At 29.7% G+C, this 11342-nt stretch overlaps 1 protein-coding gene across 2 annotated transcripts in view; it reads left to right on the forward strand.

The window, feature by feature from the left end:
- The first annotated feature begins 6786 nt into the window (after positions 1-6786).
- The window catches only part of LOC107844769 (expansin-B3), an 8872-nt gene continuing 4316 nt past the window's right edge, over positions 6787-11342 (forward strand). For both annotated transcript variants that reach the window (XR_001666564.2, XM_016689117.2), the window contains exons 1-3: positions 6787-7079; positions 8647-8947; positions 10476-10605. Coding sequence is in view for 1 of the 2 variants with exons in the window: in XM_016689117.2 (XP_016544603.2) it covers positions 6929-7079; positions 8647-8947; positions 10476-10605 (582 nt within the window). In the remaining variant the exon portion in view is untranslated. The remainder of the gene's footprint in view (positions 7080-8646; positions 8948-10475; positions 10606-11342) is intronic.

Consider the following 11342-nt stretch of genomic DNA (forward strand, 5'->3'; position numbering starts at 1 on the left):
TAGAACATCTCATAAATGAAAACATAACGTGGTAGAGTCAACTCTTACTCGTGGGGCATAATTTGTTGTTTGAAAGTCCTTTAGCTAAGTCTTGCCTCTAAGGCAATGGTTGTAGAACATCTCATAAATGAAAACATAGCGTGGTAGAGTCAACTCTTGCTCGTGGGGCATAATTTGTTGTTTGAAAGTCCTTGAGCAAGTCTTGCCTCTAATGCAATAGTTGTAGACCATCGTATAAATAAAAATATAATGTGGTAGAGTCAACTCTTGCCCGTGGGACTTAATTTGTTGTTTGAAAGTTCTTGAGCTAAATCTTATCTCTAAGACAATAGTTGTAGAACATCTCATAAATGAAAACATAACGTGGTAGAGTCAACTCTTGCCCGTGGGTCATAATTTGTTGTTTGAAAGCCCTTAAGCTAAGTCTTACCTATAAGGCAATAGTTGTAGAACATCTTATAAATCAAAATACAATGTGGTAGTGCCATCTCTTTCCCATGAATCATAACTTGTTATTTGAAAGTCATAAGTCTTGCTTCTACAATGTAGCAGTGTCAACTCTTGCCCATGAAACGTACTTTATTATTCAAAAGTCGTAAATCTTACTTTTATAATGTGATAGTGTCAACTTTTACTCAGGAGATGTATCTTGAATGGGAGAAATCGAAGAAAAGAACAAAAATAATAAAAATTGCGAAAAAAGAAGAAAACGATGAAAAATATCAAAAAAAAATCAAAGAAAATGTAGAAGTTGAGAGAGAATAGAAAAAAATAAATATTGATAAAAAAAAGAAATATTAAATAAAAATAAAGGTCGAGAAAAACTTAAAAAGAAAAAATAAGAATCAAAGAAAAATAAAAAAAGTTTATTTTTTTTATAAAAGTAGACGTTGAAAGGTGTAAAGAAAGAAGTAAGGGTTGAGAAAAACTAAAAAGAACAAAAAGAAAAGGAAATAAAAAATAAAAAATAAAAATAATATAAAAGAAAAAAGAAGAAAAAAGTTGGGAGGAAAAAAGTAAGGGTTGAGAAAATTAAAAATAAAAAGAGAAAAGAAAAAATAAAAAAAGAAAAAAATAAAAGTTGAAAGATATAAATATGGAGTTGTTATCCATTATGAGAATATTTATGTAATTTACTCCATTGACCAGGGGCAATTTTGTCCAAAAAATACTAGTTAATAGGTAAAAACTATTTTAAGAAAACATTTTTATTTAAGGCTAAAATTTGAAAGTCACCCTAATTTGGATTTATTTTTGAGATTCACCCAATTTACTACATCGCCAATCTTTTAAATTTATCAATAAATATCATTTAGATGATTGTGTTAAGGCCTGCTTCAATGAGCACCTGAATACATAATATTTTTATCATATTATTACAGTTTGGATTTTGATTTTTTTTTTGCGCGTGTTTTCAAGAATTTATTAATTAGGTATTTATCACGTAAAATATGTCATCTCTATAAACAAACGCATCAGCCTCAATTAAAATAAGGATAAGATTTTACAACTCATTAAGACAAAGATATACTACTAAAGAAGGTGACATATTTTTTACGTGATTAACTTATCTACCTAATAGGCAACTTGAGAACACATTCAATGTTTTTTCAAAATTAAATTGAAAATGTCTAATAAGAACACGATATTATATGTTCAAATACTCAACTAAAACAAACCTTAGTTAGTTAGAGTATCTAAACAGAATTTATCGGCGATCGAGTTCAAGAGATTATCGATATACTTCCTTCGTTTAAAAAAGAATGACCTATTTTTTTTTAATCTATTTTCAAAAGAATGATTCCTTTCTTTTTTTTGTCAATACTTTAATTTCAACTTTCTATATAACATGTATAAGACGACAAGGTAAAGAACATTACATTTGACATAAATTTAATTTAGAAATACAAAATTTAAAAATATTTTTTATTTTCTTATCAAGTCAAATTAGATTATCCCTTTTTGAACGAAAAAATATTATTTATTTGTCATTGTTCTTACATGTCATGCAAAGAACATAATAACGTGTCAATGATTGATATGGTAAAAGTTAGACATGTTTGTTGCCTAAAATAATTGGAATTTAAGTTTCGTGCACCTTTATTATAAAAAATATTTTACATTATCAGATAAACATGATATGCTAGGTTATCTAATTTTTTCTTTTTTAATTTTTATATAAAAAATTGACTAACATATAATATATAGCAAATTAAATTTATTTGATAGGATAGAATATTTATACACCAATATTACACCAAACTTAAAACTCAAATAATTATGAAGTGAGTGTGTGATTGGTGATTGGTGATTGGTGATTGGTTTGTTGGATAGATAAGGAACGCACGAGGCATGTTTCTCCCTCAACCATAATATAATTCTTAGACTTGAAGGCTAACTCATTATCTTTTCTTGCTTTAGTTTTTTGCATCCTTCATAAGATGAGAAAATAGGATGAAACACCTTTGTTATTTTTCCGTCTCAATTTATGTGATATCATTTAAATTTTTGTTTTATCCACATTCCCCTTTTGCAAGTCAAACAATCGGTACGCTTTCCGGCTCAAACAGACGGGGGCTTTCTATTTACTTGCAATGCCGATTGTTTGCCTTTAGTTTGAAATAGAAGTAGAGGGCGCCATGTTTGTACTCCTTACCCTTCTTTTGTTTTGGTGCTTGGACCGTACGTGACACAAAAAAATCAGGCGGAACTATTCATTAAGTTCAAACCAACCTACTCCTTGTGTGGGGTCGGGGGTGGGGAGGGGGTCGGGGTCGGGGTGGGGGCACATGCCCCTAGTAATCTCAAAAAAAATATATATGTATATGTGTAAACATATCGTAAATATGAAGTATATATTTTGATCGACACCATTATTCACAAAGATAATGATAACTACACTGACTAATACAGGATGCATACATGTGTTGTTACTATTAAATCACGAATACATCTTTGATCTAACCGAATCAATAAGGCGATTCCTATTGATTTCTAATAAAGTGTTCTAACTACATATATATTGTTTAATTTTAAAACTTTTTTTTTATATATATATTCGCATTCGTCAGTTACATAGTTAAATTACTTATATAAAATATCATATCATGATACTTTCTCTTTTTATGACTTTAAACAAAGATGGGTTGTCCAAGACCCCCCAAAGTCATGAAAACAAACAGAATCCATATACGTATAACAGGCTAATAGAGGTGTCAATCACATGAGCATAAAGTTCTCCCCTAAAGAGATGCCTAAAGTGAAATATAGAACATGAAAATTAAATGGCAATAATGTACATATAAAACCAATAATAATATTCTAAAGTCAAACTAAATAAGACTTTTGAGGATTTGATAAAATAATGTTTGTGTGTGTTTGTGGATTCTTTGTCTGTCATCTCACACGTGTTTAAAAATTACTAGACTCTCTATTGATAATAATCATCTTGTGCTTTTCATCCTACAAGGTAAAATTATTGAAAAAAAAGCAATAAATAAAAGAAAAAATCACATAATCATACACCTTAAGTAATTATATCTACGTAAATTCTCATTACCTTACAAAATAATTATAAAAGTTTCAATTAATTATATATGTTTGATAGATGTATAGAAAGCTAATTAAATATCTCAACAAACTCAAAATTAAAAAAATAAAAATGTATCAAAAGCTTACTATGTATCTTTACAACGGAAACATTCCGAGCCACCCCAACCCCCTCATGGTTCTTGTCAGAGGCAAGATGTTGGCATTACTCAACAATCCCCTTCCATCACACCTGTCGCAGGATATTGGCTTAGATTCAACTTGTTAGGATCAAATACTTATTATCATACCAAAAATTATAATTGGTAGCAAGAACACAATTTTATTTCTGAATTAAGCCCATTAAACTGGCGTCATATTCGCTTATAACACTCACCTGTGGCACCCCAGCCCCATCGCGAGCCTTCCCATAGGAGATTACTCAACATGCACCATCAAAGGATGTGGTGCTGTGAAAAAATCCTTGATAGAAAGCGCTCCCTCAAATGGATCCTACTCAACACGAATCCGAATTAGTCAGATTAAATCCTTGGTAGGAAGCGCTTTTCTCGAATAGGCCCTACCCAGCGCGAATCCAAATTAATCGGATTAAATCTTTGGTGGGAAGCGTTTTCCTCGAATGGACCTTACCCAACACGAATTCGACGTATTTTCCTCAAATGGACCTTACCCAACACGAATTCAAATTAATCGAATTCTAATACAAATACCGGACACCGGATGAAAAAAAAAACTACTCAACATGCCAACATTGACCATCTCACCCAAGATATGTCGGTAGAGTCACTTTTCATTATTACCATTAGACAAAAGAGAACCTTCATTAATTTGTTGGTTGTTTATTTTAGGTTAAAAAAAGCAAGACAAAAATGGAAAAACAGTTTGATATTGTTTAATAATGTTTATAAATAAACATGTACTTAAAGCAACAAAAAATTACTGGATCCAAATATTGAAAAATACAAGATCCTTACGTTTTTTAAGAAGAAACAAAAAATGGATCCCAATTATTAAGAGTATAGTATACTTGAGGATTCAATTCTTGATTGTTTATTTAAGGTAAAAAAAGAAGACGACAAAAGTGGAAGAAGAAATAGTTGATCTTGTTTAAAATATAAAAATCAAACATGTACTTAAAATGAACAGAAGAAAATTACTGGATCCAAATATTTAAAAATAAAAGATTCTTACCTTCTTTTTCTTTTAGTTTTTTCAAGATGAAACCAAAAATTGGATGCCAATTATAAATTGGGAAACAACATAAACCGTAACGGCTCGGAGCTTAATTACACAAAAATTCGACATTTTACATAATCACTCAAAATCTCAATTTCGGATTTATCGAGATACATAATTAACTTTCCAACGAAAATACATTTTTTCTTTGTAAAAATATATAATGAGCTCCCGATATTTTTTTTTATTTTGCGTCCATCGAGATACATAGTTAGCTCCCGATATATCTAACGAAGATACATAATTAGTTAAAATTTTTGTAACTACTTTATAAAGGTGGAGATTTGTGTAAATATAATAAGTTAAAGTGTATATTTATATTATTTTTCCAATTATAAATACTCCCTCCGTTTAAAAAAGAATAACTTACTTTCTTTTTTAGTCCGTTTCAAAAGGATTGTCCCATTTTCTTTTTTGGCAATACTTTAATTTCAACTTTCCACATGACATGTTTAGGACCACAAGATTAAAGGACATTTTGATACATTTGACACAACTTTAATTTAAAGCCACAAGATTCAAAAGTCTTCTTTATTTTCTTAAACTTTGTGTCAAGTCAAAATAAGTCATTCTTTTTTAAACGGAGGGAGTAGTACACTTGGAAAAAACCCAATAAACAAACAAAAATAACGGTAGAATAATCTATTCTTTTTGTCAAATGACCAGTATGCCCCTATATATACTGACCGTTAAAACAAGTACTTATTTTATACCACATTTGGTATGAAATATAAAATCATGTATTGTGTAATCTTCCATATGATTGCAATAATTTTTATTTGTGATATATATGGAGTTTAATACAAAAATCAAACGTTGTATAATTAATACGAGATACATATTCGCTAAATTAAGATTGCGATATCATCATCATCTACAGATCGAATTATGAGATTTAAAATACATTGACGTCGTGTATCAAAAAATTTAGGTGATATATGTACGAATGCATAGGTGTTGGTCCATTATCCTTGCCTTATACTTAGAATTTTTTTCGAGCTATTAATATGGGACTTTACTTGCACATTCAATAATTTTCTGTTTATGTATCTCAAAACTAGGGATAAATATCGTAAGTTGTCACATAAACAGGCAAAAACATTTCAACTCTATTATTATTTGTTGTATGATAATTACTATAGTCGAATATCTATAACTAATTTTTTTTTTTTAAATCTCGGGATAATTCACAATCGCTACACAACCTCTGCCACAACCTCTGTTCTTCGAGTGAGTACTTTGTGCGTCCCCCAATGTGTAATAGCTTGCAAATCACGCAAAAGATGTAAACCGTATTAGGCAAATCTTGTTCGACAGACTCGACTGAAAAGACATTAAAGAAGAATCGAACCCAAATTATCCATATAAATAACCATTCTTCAAACCAACCGAGTCATCCACACAAAGTTTATTAAACCAACAAACAAACGGACCCCTCAACTGACAAGAACTATACTTTGCTTGCTGTTCTAACACCTTAACTGTCGTTGGCCCCCCTTCATAAAGTTGTTAGTGGTACCATCGTGAATAAAAATAATTCCTATATAATATAAATGGTCATATCAAAATCGAATTCAAGATTTAAACTTTACGAGTTCAATTATCAAGATTTTTAATATTAAATCTGTTATATATTTTAAGTTGTACTCAAGCTTTGACTCGGTACGAAATTTAATTGATTTTTGAATTGTTGTGGCCTTAAGATATATCAAAATTAATCTGATAGTATTAAACATTTCAATAATGTGTGAAAAGTTTGAAATTTAAAACTAGCTAAAAGGGGAAATGATCATTCTTTTTCAAACCAACGAACTAAAAAAAATAAATCAAACATATTAAAATGAAATTTTTATATGTAAATTTATATTCTACATTAAAAATATTAAATTAGGATGATCTCGAAAATAATGAGTTACATCCACCCCTTAGTCACATGGACCCTAAAAGTTCCACTAACCATTATATTCCCACCTTATAAAAATAGCAGTTAGCACACTATATTACATACTTCTCAAATCTCCAAAAATAAAATTAACTCTTCTTCTTCTGCTTCTTCTTAGTTCTAACTTCTTAATTTAACACTCACTTACTTAATTCTTACACTATATTAAGTACTATATTTCCATAATTTTATTGCAACATTATGGATTATAGTACTTATGTTGTGTTGGTGGTTCTGGTTTTTTTCGTCGTCGTCGCCGTTGCGTTGGCTGGCCCTAAAGGTGCTGGGAACCCACATTGGCATTCTGCTTCTGCTACTTGGTATGGTAGTCCAAATGGTGATGGTAGTGATGGTAAGTGTCAGTTCTTTTGTTGAAAAATTACGTTATATATATAAGTTACAATTAATTTTATTTACATATATTGTAAATATTGAACTCTCTTTACTTTGCTTTTTTCATATGTTGACTTTGTTATATGTTGAATTTTCGTAGAAAAAATTCTAATTCCGCCTTGATTAGTGAAAGAAAAAGACCGGTATTCATTTCTTCATCGGTATACATAGTTGAGTTTATTTATATAAGTGATGGTTTATTTCATATGTTGACTTCTTTGTATGTTGAATTCTCGTAGTAAAAATTCTAACTCCCCTCTCGATTAGTGAAAGAAAAAGCCCGGCATTCATTTCTTTCACGGGTATACATAGTTGAGTTTACTAAAAGAGGAATGAATTTACATTTATTTTCTCCCTTTTTAGTGTAAAATTCTCTTTACATTTTTCATATATTAACTTTGTTATATGTTGAATTCTCTTGATAAAAATTCTAAAAAATTCTAACTCCCGACCTGATTAGTGAAAGATTTTTAGTATTGAATCTGTTATATATTTTAAGTTGGTTCATTGTAGGAGGAGGAAAGGAGAACTACACATTACTCTCTCCGTTTTATATTACTTGACTCAGTTTTACTTCACAATCGTCAAAAGAACTTTTAATGGATCCTCAAATAAATGTTAAATTTAACTATTTCTATTTTATATAGTTTGTAAACTATCTTAGTTTGCTAAAATGGATAAATAAAAAGAAATATTTGTAATTACACGAGTCAATATAATGAAATGAAGTGAGTAGTTGAAACTTGAAAATCATAGTAAAAGAAGAAAGTTAATAACATGAATTTTATGATATTAAATACTTTAGAACGTGCTCTCCAGGTCATGCATATTGTCAGAGTAGCTCATTATAATGGAAACAATTTTTTTCAATAAAAAATAATAATTATATATATATATATATATATATAATACTTGTTTTTTACTTATGTATATATCATAACTTTTAATTGATACCCTTTCAACTGAGGTTGTCTCATCATTCATATAAATATAGGCAAAAAAAAGAAAAAATTGTTCAATGCACTAATATTTTCGTTATATATGGAGTCCAAAAAAGTGTCGGATCACAAGAGTATAGTGTACGCAACCTCACCTTATATTTCTATAAAAAGGACTGCTTCTACGGTTTAAACTCGTGACCTGCTGGTCACATAACAATAACTTTACCACTTCATATAGCTACTTCGTAGGGTTGACTGTCCTTCAGCAGGTTGCTACTAGCGTGGCTGATTTGGAGAAGGATTTATATAAGTGGAAAATATTTAGTACCATCAGTACATGCAAACCACGGAAAACAATCACTAGAAGACGAAGCAAGCAGAGGATTTCGAGGCGGATATCGCCATGACACGACAGTAGAGAGGCGACTTCAAAATTTAAAATTAAAGCAAATTTATCAAACGACAACATTGTACTAGGCTAGTTAGTTGTAACGACAACATTGTACTAGGCTAGTTAGTTATTATAACTTAGGAATTCGTTCGATATTTTCTAATGTGACACTACATTATGTAATTTTGTTGTAGGTGGTGCATGCGGGTACGGGACAATGGTGGATGTGAAGCCATACAAGGCTCGAGTAGGGGCCGTGAGCTCAGCCCTATTCAAAAGTGGCGAAGGTTGTGGCGCGTGCTATAAAGTAAAATGCTTGGACAAATCAATTTGCTCCAAACGAGCCGTGACAGTTATCGTTACTGATGAATCACCGGCCTTAACCAAAGGTTTAGTCCACTTTGACCTTAGTGGGTCCGCGTTCGGACGCATGGCTGTTTCGGGTCGAAGCACTAACTTGCGTAATCGTGGTAAAATCTCCGTCATTTATCGCAAGTAAGTCAAAAGTGCATTGCGTCTCATTTTATATGTCTTAATTTGATTCATAACAACATTCAAAAAATTTAAAAGAAACTTTTGGCCAAGCAATTGGTAACACATTTCTTTTTAATGTTTTTGCATAATAACATTGTTTTTCATAAGATGAAAAAAAAAAAAAAAATTCACTACAATTTTTTTAAGAATCTCAGTGAAGCACAAACAACTGCTTTAATATTCACAAACGTGTTTTTAAACTAATAAATTAAACAACAACTGATATTTTCTAAGCATTTCAGACAAAAAAAATAATTTTTAAATAAATAAATGTTAGAAATTTGATCAAGTAGCCAATAAAGATGTGTATAATTTATCAAAATATCTTATAAATTTTATGGTCTATGATGGTAGAATTAAACAATTATGAAATATAAAAATGGTGTTATTTTTTAACTAGACTAAAAATTAAATACACATTAATTAGAGAGTATAAATCTACAATTTTGTGCAACCTGGTAAAATCATCATAAAGAGCAGTAAATGGTGGTAAATAATAGTATAATTAATTAGTGAAGTAATAACACTAACAGACTGCAGTTTCACTTTTGTCAATTTGTGGTTAGTGGTTGATTAATTAATAAATATTATAACAAAGTACACCGTACAATTAATAGGGATTTATGTTATTTATACTTTTGAATAATTAATAAATATAACAATGACACTACTGAGTTCAGTCACTATATTGGGGCAATATATATACATACACACATATACATACATTTTAAAAAATTATTAGACATTTTATATCGCTCCCCTCACTTCTGATTGATTGACCTATTTAAACATTACACGAAGTTCAAGAAAATTAAAAAGATTATGATCATAAAATTAAAAGAAAGTAGATCAAACGAAAGATATATACTGTACATGTTATATATATATATGTCCATTTTAGTACATTTGACTTAAAACAAATTAAAAAGAAAAATAGGTCACTTATAAATTGACATGAAGGGAGTTCTACTCTTTTTTCATCGAGCAAAAGATAAAATTCTTTATAAATAATTTCTATATGGAACGAGGTATTATAAGTGGTAGAGTGACTTTGTTGCTGCCATGAGCAATTTTATCTCTTTAACTTATAAAAGTAAAATTTAAGTACGGGATGAAGTATCAATAGTGGTAAAGCGACATTGTTGTCATGATCGATTGAGATTTAAAAGTGAAATTTAAGTACGGGATAAAGTATCGATAGTGATAGAACAGCTTTGTTGTCACGATTGATTGAGATTTAACCGTTTATCGCTTTCACTTATAAAAGTAAAATTTCAGTACAGAATGACGTATCGATGGTGATAGAGTGACTTTGTTCTCACGATCGATTGAGATTTAATTTTTTATCCGCTTTTACTTATAAAAGTAAAATTCAAGTACGGCATGAAGTATCGATAATAATAAAGCAACTCTATTAGCACGATCGATTGAGATTTAACCTTTTATCACTTCCATTAATAAAATACAAAATTTGTATTTTTGGGTGTAGGACTCCTTGTAAATATCCTGGACAAAACATTGCATTTCATGTAAATGCTGGCTCAACAGCTTATTGGCTCTCTCTTTTGGTGGAATTTGAGGATGGAGATGGTGATATTGGATCTATGCATATCAGACAGGTACATAGACACACTCCAATTTTGCGCTGACGTAGCATCTTTATTACATAAAATAGGATTCACGTTAAAGGTGTTATGTCAATTAAAAAGATTGACAAAAGGTGCCAGTCAGCTAAAATGAATGATAAAAATATGATAAAAATACGCTAAAATTTAGTTCAGGATTTAATAGGAGCCTTGTAAAATTGAAGCGTGTCGTAGCTAATTTGATCATAATTCGGGGAATACTAGATACTGTACTCTATATATATTGATAGAGTAAAAATTATTCACTTATTATATATAATTTAAATTGTGATATAAAGTAGCTAGAGCTTTACTTGTAGAGTTGTAGTTATCCTATAAATGATCTGATTGTGTAAGTGTTGTTTATAAGAAATGCGTAAGTAGAACTTCAACTCGTGTTTAGAGTTAGCTTTTATGAAGATTATTATATTCACCTAAAAGATTTTAAAGAAAATCAGATTATTATAATGAAATATTTTATTATAATAAATGACAATACTGGATATCTAATTTCTAAGATATCCAAAATATTTAATGTACCTTCCTTAGTACTATCTCATTCTATAATCTATACATCACACATCATTGTTTATAGAAAATAATATCTTCCTTTTTGTTATGCAAATTTTTCTTGCCAATCTTTGCTTCTTTCTTTATCCAAGCTAAGAGCACTTTCTTCACATGCTCTTGTTTTTTTTTTTTTTTTTTTTTTTTTTTTTTTTTTTTTTTTT

The sequence above is a fragment of the Capsicum annuum genome, chromosome 10, assembly GCF_002878395.1.
Source record: "Capsicum annuum cultivar UCD-10X-F1 chromosome 10, UCD10Xv1.1, whole genome shotgun sequence".
Classification (NCBI taxonomy): Eukaryota; Viridiplantae; Streptophyta; class Magnoliopsida; order Solanales; family Solanaceae; genus Capsicum; species Capsicum annuum.